Below are 15,398 nucleotides of genomic sequence, written 5' to 3'. Positions count from 1 at the left end.
GAAAAGTGAACAAGCACTTTCAGACAAACAAGATTTCAGTCATACATATAGTCATTTGGTAGGTGTGAATACACTTTGCTGTTCTGTATAGAAAATAGGAAACAGACCTGCGTGCTTGCAACGCTTTTATTTTCTCAGAAAAATTGCAATGCATGGTAATACATAGCAGAGGAACAGCCGTAACACAAGGTGAATCACAGAACATGTATCTGTCCAGCAACAATATGTAAACAGTCATGTTACGGCACAGCACTGCATTTTTAATTTAACAATCGGTTTTTGGAAAAATCCATGCAATTCTCTCTTTGCTCTTTAGGTCTGATGCTAAAAAAATCATATATATAAATGAAAATCAGCAAAACAATAGGGAGTCTATGTAGATGGTTTGTGTTCTAAAATGCTTTAATCTTTCAAAGGCTCTTGTCCGGAGTAACCCAGGCAGAGCCAGTTTACTGAAAAATCAGACCAAGTCTTCTGAAGATTGTACGAAACAAAAAATCTCCAATACAAGAAACAAATAAAAGACAAGCGAGTCACTGCGATAAATACTGTAATCCTTAATTTGTTTTTTTACAGCGAACACTTCTTTAATGTACACACACAATCTTTAAATATACTTGGTGCAACTCATAAGGCTTCTTAAAAATATTTTTTATGCAAGGTGTAATTTGTTTGAAAGAACTGTGTGCAATAAAAGAACAGTGTGCTTTTATGCATTTATGCAGGTGCATTTACAACAAGTGATATACTGTGAGACACCCAAGCCATCACCCAGTGTAGTCAAGACTGTAGGAGCTTTTCCTGGAGTGCTCTTTCATCCCCTTGGGCTGAGCGCTCAGTTTGCTCCTCTCCTCAGATCCCTCTTGAACCCAGTTCTCCTCTTCACTGACGAGCCACTTTCACGCTCCTGAAAAAGCACAAAGCCCAATACTTCCACCATTCCCTGTGTGAACAATTCATGTCTCACCCCAACTCCCTTAAGAAGATGGTGATTAACAGTGGAGATTTATCCCTTATACTGCATGCAATTCATCCAGTATATTCTCAAAGCTACAGGAAGAAACTCTTCTTTTATCCTATCCTGCTAAGAACAGGTTTTGATTTTTTTTTTTTGCTGAAAACATTTGCTTGCTCAGTGCTGAGCATCTTTGACCATTTTATCAATACCCTGGTTTGACATACACTGTACATGGGTAGGCCCTCCGAGTTCAGATGAGGCCCGGGCCATTTCACATTGTGAGGCTCCCTCATTGTTTGGGAAGAGGGGTAAAAAATATTTTAATGTCAAGAATGGCATAATGGGAAGATTAAGGCAGGCATTTTTTAAAACTCCTAAAGAAGAGTAGATTCAGCACTGAAAGGGGGACGTTTTTTCACAGCCGTGGACTTTAGTCAAGCATCGCAGTATATGGTAAAAGTTCCAAATTCGACTCAAGTCGGGAAACAGCCAAAGGGTTAAAGTGGAGGACCACGCACCCTTGGCTGAGGTGAGCCCCGGGCCCAATGGCCCTGCTGGCCCCCCCTCTTGTAGGGCCTGTACATGGGAGCTCATTATGCACCTGTCATAGAAAATTGCTATTGAGACATTTACACATGCATGCTTTGTTCTTCTGCATCTTTGTTCCCTTGTTATATAGATTCATAGCTACAGTACATAGATTCTCATACTAAATAGCTATTATGTGCTGTTTGCATAAATTAAACAGATAATGAGGAAACCCTGAATGTGTATTTTACTATTCGAGTTTAAAAGATTAAAAGCAAAAAAGGCTAAAGAAGTACAGGCAAGTAAACTGGAAGGTAATGAGCAGGATTAAAATGGGGAAAAAATCAAAAATAAAAAATACCTGTCTGGAAGTTGTCACTTTGTAACGGTATATTTCTGTCTTTCCTAAAACACAAACAACAGATAGGTAATTGAATACAATTTTTTTTCCGTATTTTTTAAGTGTTCATATTTTGCTTATGATATGTGTCATCTTAAATCTCACTTTTCAAACAGTCAAACAGAAGGTGAGACATGTTTATTCAGCGTTTTGCTTTCAGAGTATGAAGGGAATTTATTTTGACAATAGGTACTCCCTGACATGACTGTGTAATAATTCTGCTTAAACATCTTCAGTTTACAGTCTGAAATGAAAAGTCCTTTTTAAAATGTAGCCCTTTTCTTTAATCTACATTATATGTTCATTAATAATGACATACCTCTAATGTTTTCTTCCACTGTAAATGAATCATCTGTGACAATTTCCAATCCAAAGGCACAATATAATCTTCAGGCAGCAAGGAATCTGTATTTACATATACATAAGGTCCAATTATAGTTCTGCAGAATGTATTTAGCAAAAGTATCTTCACTTGTGGAGAATTTATCCATTCTCACACATAAACATAACCCAGATTAGTATCGATTTGTGTTTTAAAAGGGGAATTCCACATCTTGAGAGAAATACCCGTCATTTGAAATGGTATCACTTTTATAACTATTTTTTTAATACTATTACTTTACTAACAATAACCCATACAAGTTGTTTCATCTATGGTTAGCTAGTTAATGCTTTATTCTGTGCTCTTGTGCAGTCCCAGGAAGAAAGCTTACATGAACATAGCTACAGGAGTAGGGGGAAAATGAAGTAAATAATATGATTTAGAAACAGGGGAAGATATAAATGACACTTTTCCCTTATTCAGGTTCTGTTTACCAGTTGTTATTGGAAGTCTTTAGATATTATGGGGATAACAGTTAGACTAGACATTTCTCTAGATGAATAGGTAACGTGCATCTATTGCAATACAAAGTAAAACATTTCCTCTAGATGAAATGGAAAGGGGGACCAACGTTTCTTCACAAAACCAAGACGCAGAGGTCATATGATTATGCTTATCTCTGACAAACCACTGACAGGCTGCCCATAGTGAAGATGCTAAATAACAGCAGGCTTGTGATATCTGCCCAGTGTGGTTTCACGCCAGTAAGAACAGAAAGCCTCAATTCACTGCCTTCTCAAAACATTAATTTGCTGAAGACACTACCCAGTCCCATTTAATGCGATATTTAAAGGTTTTTATCAATGTCATTATTAAACTTTGAATTTTAAATTGGGAAAATCTAAAGATAATTTTACACGATTAACAGTTATCCTTGTATTCGAGAACTAGTTGGTTCAATGGCCTCTACAGAAGACAAACTGCAGAATGCCGCAGACTTACCCAGCTCCACACCAATGGGTCCAAACAATTCCTCAAGCTGCAAAGCCAGCTCCAGTGACAAACAGATTCCTAGCAATCCTCCCGAGGTGGAGGCAGCTCTCTGGCGTTCACTGTGTCCAAATGTGTCGCGTTCAGAATCTCTCTCTGCTGTTCCAAAAAACGGATCACCTGGGACTGCAGGTTCACACATCTCCTTAGAAGAAGATTCGAAAACTGAGGATAAAACGTCTGGCTCGCCTGGAGCCAAGTCTGAAGATGCGTCCGTTTTTCTCATCCCCTCAGTGTCTCTGTAATCAAAGTGGATCTCATCATAAACGTTCTGAGAAGCTGCAGTCCCATTCTCTTTGACCGACTGACAAGGCTCTGTGCTTTCTGTAAGAGATCCTGCAGACTGCGCTGTGAAATCCTCTTCCCCGTCTTTAATGCGGATGGTATCGTGGTTTACGCCTACTGTCGGATGTACGTCTCGACAGATCTCACTCCCTCCTGTAAATTTGCTTCTCACCTGGAGGTTGGCTGTAGGTATTTGCGATTGACGTTTTTGTTCCCCGTCTTCAAAATGGGGATTTTCTTCTGCATCAATCCCCCTGCAGATGGTGTTCCTCTCCTGTGCGAAATGAAACATTGGAGCAATACTGTAAGGCCACCTGAATTTCTGTAGAGCTGAAGATCTTGCATTGATCATCTTATTGCTTCTCCTTTGCTCTGACGCCACTGTAGAACAATCATCTCCTTGTGAATGCCAAGGCTTCTCTTCCTGTACTTGTGTATGTGAGCATTCTTTTATGTGCAACTGAGCACAGTCATTGTTTGAGGATATGGCTTCCTGCAATGTATAATCTTCAGAGCTGTCTGGGTCTTTTTCAGAATGGACAACTCCTTTTGTCTTTGGGTGCTCAGAAGCATTTGTAGCCAATGAATCTTCATGACACATATCAGACAAAATAAATTGCTCCAGTTTTTTGGATTTTTTCAAAACTGCTACTCTGTCTCTTTCATTTTGAATGCCAGTGCAACCACCGCAATGTTTCGTAAAAGGCACTTCTGCAGCAAAGCTGACCTTGTCTTGTTTGGTATAAGAACCTGAACCTTTGGTTTCATTTTCTTCAAAAGTTTTGAATTCTTTATCCTGATTCATGCTTGTTGAAGTCCATTTAAAATCGCTTTTATGAACCGTATCATGATCTTCTGCCTTTGACTCTTCTATGATGGCATTATTCCCAGTAGAACTGCCACTTCTTTTGTCAGCTTCTTCTGAATTTTGTGCTACAGGTTTCCCAAAATAGCTGTACAGTTTTGCAAAGATTCGATCAAGGCTCCATGAAAAATATCGATCTTTAGCATGGCTTTCCTCCGTGGCCATCTGTGCAGTGTTAGGATCATGACATACAGCACTGCTTTGTACTCCCTGGCTGTTAAAGTTTACATGGGGTACTTCACAAGACAGTTCTACAAGTGCGGCACCCCCTGCAGGTTCACCACAACTAGTAGCAAGTAACCCTTCTTCTTCAGAACTGGCAGAGGCTGAGCTGCTGTGGGTCCTTCTCCGTAGCCCCACTTCTGAGCCGGCAGCGATTTCCGATTTCTGCTGCCCTTTCCGTCTGGGATTTCTTCTTCTTCTCCTAGACCTCGGTTTTTGCACTCTATTCCTACAGACAAGAAGATAAGTGAACGTTAACCCCTCAGTCCTGAAATTAAAGCAGCCTGCACATCTGGACCAGATAACTTCTCTGCCAATAAGAAATTACAAACATAGCCCATGGATGGCAGATTTTTGTGCCCAAAATCTCAATTTCTAGCTTGAGGAAGACTATCAGATTGTTGATTGGAGGGTGGGTCAAAATTTTTCTGGGGTCCAACACAAAATTTCGACATGCAATAGGTTCTATATGTATCCCCGCGGGATTCAGTTATTTTTTTGGGGGGAGGTAGTAAGAGTGTCCTAGAATTCCATCAGCAGCGGCAGCAGCTAATAATTTTACAGATCAAAGATTACATTTGTATGGTTATCTGTAGTCACATCTTTATAGCAAATAATGCAGCTTACTTCATGGACTACAAAGGCATGCCCACATCAAGGGTCTCCAACCCTGGTCTAAGAGACACCCAATCCAGCAGGTTTTATAGGTGACCATAAAACTCTCAACTTCTTAAGGCTTGGAACAATTTGTGATTAAGCAGATGATGTTTAGAGAGAATTTAAAGTATCTGATACCAAAATCATAATACTCTTCAGTCCTTAAGGATCTATAAATCCAATTAAGGATGAGGTCTATTAATTGAACAACTACTTGAGTGTTCCCCATCTTTACAAATTAAGTGATTAAAAGACTAACTGGAGTGGGATAATCCCTATGTACTTTTCTTATTTACATTAATAACAAACATCAGGTATAATAAACCAGGTGAATCTTAAACTGTCTGCTAAAATGTTACCAACTTAAAGTCATTGACATTGTCAAAGTCACAATTGACATTGCTTTTCTACATGTTATTTCTACATTCCAGACATGTTAATGTAGATTAGTCTTTTTAAAAAACTTTCCATTGCATTCCTCCTATGAAAACAAAGGATATATATTTTTCTTTACAACAGTCATATCAACGACCTATTTCTAAACAAGATAAAACATAAAAATCATGCAAAACATTTTAAAATAGGTTTTCGGTATTATTTGTACAAGCTGATGAAATTTTCAGACAGCATTCCTGTTTGTTCACATGAGCTGGTTACCACAGGAGACTTGGGAAGTTCTCTCGCCCACTGGCATTATTAATTAAACAAAAAGTAAATGCAGTTAAACTGGTGTTTAAATAAAACAATTCTTCCGACCAAGTGATGAAAGAAACTGTCGAAACCTGATAGGTGCATTCAAAGCCTAGATACTACCTACTCCTTCTACATACCAATTATTTCTGTGCGAGGTCTTACTCTTTGAACACACTCTAAATGTTGTCCAGTAAATGCCCCTAAAGAGAGTGCAGAACAGTATTCTTGTCTTTTAAGCCCATCTCTATTACCAATGAGCTCCCTTACAAATAAGATGAATATACAAACCTTGGTAGCATGTAGGTGGCTGTATCAGGAGATATGTACTGCAGCTCCATGTCTTGCCGTGCAATAGAGTCTTATTAAACTGTGCTTTTGTCTTATTTATTCTTGTAATGTTGTGTAACATTTTGCAATACACAATTATAAAAACAATACATTTTAAAGTTAGTATGTGAATCCATTCAAGTGTGGTCTGTTGTAAAAGTTCCTGTTGCAATAAATATTTACACAGGACATCCAGGAAACTTGTAATATTGTGAAAAACTAAACAAAATACAAATTGAAGAAATTGTTTTACCATTTTTACTTGGGGAAAAAATTAAAATAGGTTACAATGTAAAAGAGAGCAAATTACTGCAACTGGAGCCCTTAAAGAGGTTCTACTTAGAAGATCAAGTTGAAAATCTATAGTTCTTAACATTTGTGCTGTAAAACTCCTGTAAGGGAATTTACTCATATTTACGTCCTAAAAGTACTAATACGTTTTTAACAGTTACTACAATCCGGAAACATTGTAAATAAAAAAAAAAACTGAAAAGACAAAAACATTCAGAATGACTACAAAAGATTACAGAGCTCCTCTTGACAGCTAATATTTACAATTATAACATCCGTCAAGTTTGTGACACTAATATTCAGAAGTTCAAACAATAAATGTAAAGCTACCACAGTAACAGTATTTTTAAACTGCAAATATTTTTCCTGAGAGAAATATGAACTAAATTTTTTTGATTAACACAAAAACCAAAATCAAAAAATACAAATTTGCGTTTCACTACTGCACTAGCACAGACATCCACAGCTTCATTCCACCTACATTATAAAAAGAAAAAAATCATATCTAATCCCAAATACACACAAACTGAGAAACTTTAAGAATGAAGATTTGTTTTGCATTTACTATGAGTTGTAAGTGTTAAGGGAAAACAGGATATATACTTCAATTGAAATTTAAATCTTATTATTTGATGTTTAATTTTAAATTACATAAAACACAGAATGCCATGTACAAAAGAGATTTCCATTACACAATAAAATACTACTGGTTATGAATATTCTAAGTAGATTGTATGCATTTCTGTTGATCTTCTTTGATTCTGAAGATTGTGCTTCTTTTTCAGTCTTCAACCCATTATAAACAGCTAGTATAGTACTCGAGTAAAGATCACCTCCTATAGGATATTTCTCTACATTTATCACCAACCCCAAGGACAAGGAAGTGTTGTGACACCCAGATACAAACCTTCCATTACAGCTACAGTAAATACAAGAAAAGCAGTTTATTTTGACACCGAACAAAAACATCTGTTAGTAAGGTCAAGAAATAAGCATTCCTGGTAAAAAAACACATTCCAACCAGAGTGAATATCCTAGTGGACATGACTCTGATTGTTTAATCCCTGTCAAACATTAGTGAGACTGAAAAAAACCTGAAAATTAAGTAAAAGAAATCTGCACTGCCATCAGAACACTCGTAATAAGTCAAAGTGTGAGCATCTGATCACACATCATGCCACCTGATTCAAGGCAGGGAGAACGTGGTCTATAACTGTAGATGTAGTATTAAATTTTACATACACCAGATTTATTTTAATTAGTCTTAGTCTGATTTGACAAACGATTTTAAGTTGTTTCCAGTTCAAATAATGGCAAGTACCCAAAAGGTAAATATCACCATGCTTTCCTAGAAGTAGATTTTTTGTTATAAAGCAGGTATTAGAACAAAAACATGCAAAATGTAACAGGTAGTAAAGTGAATAATCAAGCTCCGTATGTATATGACGGCACAGATTAAAATGCAAAGCCTGGTGGGACAGAGTCAACAAAACAGGACTGTGATCCCTAAACTGACCTACTGTGCTGGAAAAGAATGAGGCATTCTCTCAGATGACTACTTTGATGTGGTTTGCTATTGGTTCTGCTCTTCAAATGAAAAAAACAACAACTTTGCAATATTCAAACTCAGGAATACAGTATGTGATTGAAGGAATCATAGAGGAGGTAAGTGGTTACACCTCCTCACAGAATGTTAATCTTTATTAATATTTCACACAGAAGAATATTCCTTCTCCAAGAAGAGAGTAAGTAAGGAAACTCGTAACTTGTAAACGAACACAGGTGTTAACAGCACAATAATGGTGGAATCCTTCAGAAGAACTATCTTTAGTGCCATTTCAGTTCAAGATTTCCCAACTAAGTCGTCAGCAATGCTGAAATCAACTGACCAGTAGACTGATTATTCTTAGTGGGGGGGGAATAAAATACACATCAAAATGTTAAAAAATTTCAAGCTGTAAAACTGACGTTCAAGTCTCCAGGACAACTACAGCTCATTTTTAAAACACCAACTACAGATTTATGCTGTTCCACATTTAAAGTGTCTTGAATTCTGCACTTAAACTGCAGTACTGTATGAATGTGTCCATTCTGCTCTGGAGGTACTGTATTGCTGTACATATATACAAAAAGATAAATATCAAACCTTGCAGTAATATATACATATAAAACTTGAGCTTGACAAACCCTGAAATATTTTTTTGCAAAAAAAAAACAATAGGAATATATCTTTTGTATCCACAGCAGAACGGGATCTACGACAAAAAATAGTGCAAATTTATATTGTTCTTCTAAAAAATTCTCTTTAGTATTAAGTCTAAGTACTGAAAATAAAAACAAATACTAACAGAGTGGTGTATTAAAATACTGGAAGTTCATAAAATTAAAATGTGTTTTAACCATCCAGATGTAAAAAACTTAAGATTTTCTTAAATTTGCATTACAAAATACATTTTCAAAAATATTTCTGCTTGTGCATGTTAGGATTTCGAATACAGTATTACTTTAAAGGACATGTGTCCACTGTCTTTCATAGAGACATTTACAACTTTTTCTCCCATTTCTTGAATTCCACAGCTGCCCAAGACACCAAAACAGTACATATTTCAACACAGGACTGACAGACTCTCAGGAAATTGCAGCAATGGAAGAAAACATGAAAAGGACACCTCCGTGAACAGACTCATATGAGTCTTGCTTAGAAATGTCAAGATGTTTGGTTAAAATGGTTAAAATATAATCACACTGTTAAATGGATCTTCACCAGCGCAGAAGTGAAAATACTTTTTGGAGGGGGTATAGCAACAAAGAATAGAAAAGATCACCACGAAAATCCACTGGTTACTGAAAGATGGATCTCAGCTGTATGTGTTAGGCTGTATGTGTTTGTGCTCATGTGATAAGAAACACGTCAGGGCTCTCAGGGGTCTGCTGTGCCACCCCACCTCTGTCTGTGATGCGATGAGGTTTTATGAGTGGGCTCCTGCGAGTTCAGTACAATATCTACAGACACGGGCCGTTCGAATCGCTCCAGCATATGCGAAATCTTCTCTCCAGGCACTCCGTGCTTGTTCCTCCTGCAGAGGAAGAAGAATGAAGTCAGACACTGAATGGAGTGCGCTGAATCCTCACCAGCCCATCACGCTACAATCCGTCAAGTCACCGGATATAGATAGATAGATAAGACTTTATTAATCCCGTAGGGAAATTGATGTGTTACAGCAGTCCAGCCCAGGACAAACAAAAACAGACATCAGAATAGTTATAAAACAAAAGACAACAAAATAAATATAAAAATACATAAAAAATAAATACATAGGTGTGTGCAAAATGTGATTATCATAGTCACTGTAAAAACAATAAAATATGTACAAAGTGTGCATAGGTTTATATAGACTGATTGTCCAAATCCATAGACAGCAAATGAAGGGCTAACAGTCCTAGCCTAGGCCAGCATTATACACCCTGACAGCCGCCGGGAGGAAAGACCTGCGGAAACGTTCCCTTGAACACCGTAGCTGGAGCAGTCTGTTGCCAAAAGTGCTCCGCTGCCCAGTAACAGATCACAAGTGAGTACCCTTCAACAGCTCTTGGACAAAACACCACCAACCAAAACAAAATAAAACTTCAATAACTTCTTACTCTTTCATAGAAATCACTTTCTGATTGAAGCAAAGAGTGTCTAAAGATCTGAATTCCTTCAAAACCTGAAATGAATGAGAATTTAAAGGCATGCTTTCAATTCATTGACAGCTGCATATTTTTCTTTGTGAGTGGAAAGATTGCATTTACTATTATGGACATTTATTCCTTCCATGGCTGTTGTAGCACTCAAATTAGTACATTACTAATAAAATTCTCAAATGTGACCATCTGCAGTTGCAAAGGCAGATGAACAACTGAAACTAATTTCAATCTGAAAATAGGAAGTTCAATTAAGATTACAAGCTATCTTCAGAAAGGGGACCAACAATGGGTTGCATTGGGTAACATTACTTACTTTTCCAGCTCCAAAGGATCTGATTTCCAACTTGTATCCGGTTCATGAAATTCTACTCTGTACCCTCTTTCCAACGCCTGCAAAAACAAAGACTGTCAATCATCTAAAAGAGAGAAAAAATGATTCTGCAAGTCTGTCTTTTCTTACAGTGGTCTGATGCGTAAAATCTACCCAACACTTGCGAATACATTGACGAGGCTTGTCACAGCTTAAAAAAACCTCGAGCAATAAGAAAAGCTTACCAGTTCCACATACGGCTTCATTTCCCAAGCTTGTAAGTTAGTATTATCTATTATTACAGGTGAACGGCCTTGATCCAGAGCTTCTCTAGCTGCAGTGATACAAAATGATAAATTTGGATTTAGCAGCCAGCACTTGCTCATATCTGCAAAGAGTGCTAGGGACATTTGAAGGTGAAGAGATTGTAAAATGTAAGACGTTTCTATTAATTCAAAAAAATAGCTGTAAATAAAATGAATGCCAGTTATTTCAGAAACATTTGATCCTTGTACTATGGAGATTTTATGTCACCGCTAACTGTAAAACCTGTTTACAAACAGTTATGCAACACTGAGGCAAAGTCTCGGTCCACAGCATCAGCAGGAGATATGTGCTAGCTTGCGGTTTAAAAAGCACAGATTCTGGAGGCCACATATGCAAGGGTACAAATGCCCTTGCTTTAGAAGAAAAACTGACTATGCAAACTTGGAAAGTCTTCATAAAACAGAAAGCAGATATTCATGTCAAGCGCGATGCCTGCAGTTAGATCCTATACCTCTGTTGTGATTCCAGTCGTGGGCTTCCCCGAGTAAGGCAGAGTCATAAGTGTATCCTTTCTCCTTACAGAAATAGTCATCTGTGCTTAAAACAATCCCGTCAGGACCAGAAGACAGCAGCTCCCTGCAAAGTAGGAACACAATGTGTCAGGACTTAAAAAATGAATTGACGACGATTAGAATCATTAATCTCTTACCCGAGTCTTCTAATGCTATAGTCATGCAAACCCAACTTCAAGTACAAGTATGAAACTCCTTTTACAATATTATGATCAAGTGTTAATAAACATGTCAATTCCAGTCCATTCCAGTGCAGCACCTTAGCGCAACCAGCACCAGCAATTCCAAATGAAAGAGGTGGAGCGAACACATGATACAACAGAGTGGATGGGAAGAGCTGAATCAACAGTGAATCATGAATCGGTGGTTCCAAGTGAAAGCTACGCAGAGCTGTTTTTAAAACTGAACACTAGGCACTTCTTTATGCAAAGTTAAAGCCCTGGCTTGTTTTAAAAAGCAGTTGGAGGAGATCCATGTTTCAAAGGGCATAGGGCCTCTTCTTCTGTGTAATTCTTGTAAGCCCACTGCAGAGGCATGAATCAAGACAGCACACAACCATCAACACACTGTTTGCAATATACATTAGCACGAACAATAAAAAGCCATCATCTGATAACTAGTTTCCCAATGCTTGTCCATCTCTTTTAGTTACTTCTGGTAATTCAGAATTGAGGATCAATACAAACAGCTTAGCAAAAGCCCATCTCAATACCACTACGACACACCTGAAATGATCCCGTTTCCTTTTCTTTTTTTTCCAGTGAGGAATATCACTCCCGCCCCACTCTCTCCAAGTACTCACTGTGCCCGTGTTGATTTCCCAGATCCAGGAAGGCCCCTCATCAGAATCAAAATGGGGGATGACTCCGAGTGCTTGTCGTATTCTGGGCCTGGGTATCTTTCCTCCTGACGCTGGCCAGACTGGAAGCCATCAGAGGCTCTGGGTTCAGGGGGATGAGACCATGCTTCTTCCCCACAGTACGAGAAGCCATTGCCATTGCTGCTGGGGTAGTTCCTGTACCCTTGAGGACGGCAGGCACTACCAACGAACCTCTGGGAACCATCATAATAGACATCCTGGCCATCATATTCGGGACAGCCAGAAGCCGAGGGGAACTCCGCACCCTCCCACTGCCAAGAGCCGTCATTCCGAGAATAGTCATAGTAGGAGTTCATAGGCGATGTATAACCTGGGGGGTAGAAAGGCCCAGCAGGCTGAGGGGGGAAGTTTGGAGGGCCGCAATAAGGCGACTTCTGAAATCTTGGATAAAGGGGGCCCTGAGGAACAATGAACAACGGGGCCTGTTCCCACTGAGGCTGGTGGTAAGGAGGCTCTGGGCTGTCCCAGCTGGGAAACCCACCAGGCCCATAATCATTAGGTCTGTATCTCCGGTCTTGCCACTGGTCCCGATACGGACGAGACCGACGGTGCGCGCTGGGTTTGTGGTTCTTGTGAGCGTTCGGCTGGCCGTCTGCCCTGGGCCCTCTCTGGCGTTGCGGTCTCCTGGAGCTACCGTCAGAGGCACGCACATCCTCACTGGTGCTGGAATCGCCAGGTTCAATCTGCTCCAGCTCTCGGTAGAACTCGTTCAGCTTGTCCTCAATGTCCGTCTTCGGTGCTTCATATTCACTTCGGCACTTGGGGCCAATAAAGGCAGTGCTACTCGTACCGCACTTGCCCGGGAGGGTAACGCGTCGATCTGAGGCAGAGGTTTCACTGACAGGCCCTGACGCCTCCCCACTTACATTTTCAATAGCTGCCATGTCCCCTGTGAGCCCCTCAGGATCGTGCCCCTCTTTGATTTCACCCTCTGTGGAGCTGACATCTGTGCTACCGCGGGCCCCACTGCCCTCTGTAACCCAGCTCGAAATCCCATCTTCTGCCTCCACGACCTCCTGCAACTCATCGCCTTCAGTGGTCGAGGTGCCCAAAGCCTCATCCTCCTGGGATTCCTCGGTGGGAGAGAAATCGAGAAGCCCCTGGCTTTGACCCTCTACATCAAGATCGCGTCGGAGGTTTTGCGCCTCCGGCTCGGGATCTGCGTCTGCCGATTTAAGCTTTTTCAGGGAAGGCTCCTTCGGTTCTCTGTCGTCGTGCTCCGAAGAGGAAACACTGTCATCATTGTTAGGCATCTGTGGAGCAAGCAAGAGAAATCAGGAAACGGAAAAGGGCAAACCTGACAACCACAAAATAGTATCTTAACATTTCTCAATAACACCAGTATACATCGATAAAAAATGATACCAAGCTTAAAAAGGCGCAGGCGCTATAGGTGCGATAAAAATAAACTGCAAGATAAATCATGTAGCTACAAAACTCCCCAGGCGCACCCCTAAGTAAAAGCTGAAGCAATGGACTGACTTGCAAAACGTTCTTGTTTGCAATCTACTAAAATGCACACCACAAGCAGGACAAGCAAGAGCCTTTTAAACTGTGCGTGTATGTAATGTTTTGTTAATAGTTCAAGTAGGTAGCTGCAAAGGAACAAGTTAAGGTTTATTTATTCCATGCTGAAAAGAGAAGAAAGGCAACGTTTCGGCTGTGGTGCTTTCTTCGGGTGTCAAACCTTTAGAAGGCTCCACAGCCAAAACGTTGTTTCCTTCTCTTTTCAGCATGGAATAAACCTTTACTTGTTCCATATTTCGTTAATGCCTATCATCCAGCATTTTGCGATGCCATCATGTAAAATACAACTCGTCCAGCTGCAATACATCGTGTGAAGGTGACTTACAAGCGAAACAGTACAACCCGACTGAGCAGACACACATTTCAATCTATATGTACTGATGCAGAAATAATTGTAAACCATTAAACGCTTAGTCACAAAAATAAATGACTATTTCTGCTTGGGAATTTTCACCGGGCAAGATAATGATGATGCGCGCTAAATTCTCCTAGAAAACGATCAAATATTTTTTAGTAATAAAGTTTAACCGTTGATAATTCGAGTTTTTTTCAGGGATAGAAACAAGACCAAGTTGTGGTGGATTTCAGAATAATTAGGCCAAAAATATACAAACAAAATACTTAAAGCGACAGCAGTGGAGTTCATACACGTCGTTATCTAACTTTTCAGTACTCGGCTCTTAACCGAGTCATTCAGCGCAACAGCCACAGCAGCGATTCCACATCGTTATCCTGTCTATCGATCATTTTTACTTTCCTATTCACCGTCAGACACTCAGACGTCAGATATTTCAGATATTTTAGTTTGACATATAAAGAGAAAAACCACAATAAACTGTCAACAGTTGCCGTACTGGGAATTTTTGGCCTATCAAGACGTTACCTAAACGACTACCGCTCTTAGTAAGTTAAATAAACTCGCTATTTCACACGCAGTAAGCTTTTAAAGACTGCACGTTGGGTTAAATGTTTTTTTTAATCCATACTTACCCTATATTACGCTGAAAAAACGGGACCATTACCATTCCCACATTACTCAATCGTTTTACAAGGCTACATCACGCCGAGCAGCCATTTTCCATAACAGGAAATACCTCTACGTCACTGGCGAAGTGTACACTGGGAATTGTAGTTTGCAAAGGTTCATCAACAATAATGACGTTAGCAACTGAGATTAACCTGGAAGTAGCTGAATGTCTTCCGCTGTATTGCGTTTTGTAGCATACTGATTATGCTATATTCACCGACTGTCACAGACGCAAAAATAAAACGTTCATTACTTGTAAAATTAAATTTTCAAATAAATCTGTTTTTATCTTGAACTAAATCTCAAGCAAAAATCAATTCCATATAAGATTAAGAAATTGCCATCCTATAAAGCAAGTATTTTTTTTTAAATTGACTAAAAAAAGCGACAATTATACAAAAATGGACCTCATAATATAAATCCCACTGTATGGGCATATACTATTAACAAAACATAATTAGACTAACTTAAAAATAATTAAGCAGGGATTATACCTGGCGCAGGTTTATTTATTTGGGAATAAAAAAACA

General features: G+C 39.2%; 1 protein-coding gene across 2 annotated transcripts; it reads right to left on the bottom strand.

The window, feature by feature from the left end:
* Positions 1–112: 112 nt before the first annotated feature.
* Positions 113–14,921, bottom strand: LOC148830634 (uncharacterized). Of its 2 annotated transcripts, XM_088922280.1 has the most exons (10): positions 14,832–14,921; positions 12,237–13,567; positions 11,374–11,498; positions 10,841–10,929; positions 10,599–10,675; positions 9,544–9,675; positions 3,211–4,859; positions 2,206–2,291; positions 1,848–1,891; positions 113–907 (listed from the first exon to the last, which is right to left on the bottom strand). In XM_088922280.1, the coding sequence occupies exons 2-9, from the start codon at positions 13,565–13,567 to the stop codon at positions 1,862–1,864; spliced, it is 3,519 nt and encodes a 1,172-aa protein (XP_088778406.1). In that variant the 5' UTR covers positions 14,832–14,921; the 3' UTR covers positions 113–907; positions 1,848–1,861. The 2 variants fall into 2 exon arrangements, with proteins under 2 accessions (XP_088778406.1, XP_088778405.1); XM_088922279.1 differs by lacking the exon at positions 1,848–1,891.
* Positions 14,922–15,398: the final 477 nt, after the last annotated feature.

This window comes from Atractosteus spatula, chromosome 7, assembly GCF_055471065.1.
Source record: "Atractosteus spatula isolate fAtrSpa1 chromosome 7, fAtrSpa1.hap1, whole genome shotgun sequence".
NCBI lineage: Eukaryota > Metazoa > Chordata > Actinopteri > Semionotiformes > Lepisosteidae > Atractosteus > Atractosteus spatula.
The sequence above is the reverse complement of the archived record's forward strand: the minus strand, read 5'-3'. Positions and strand labels throughout refer to the sequence as shown.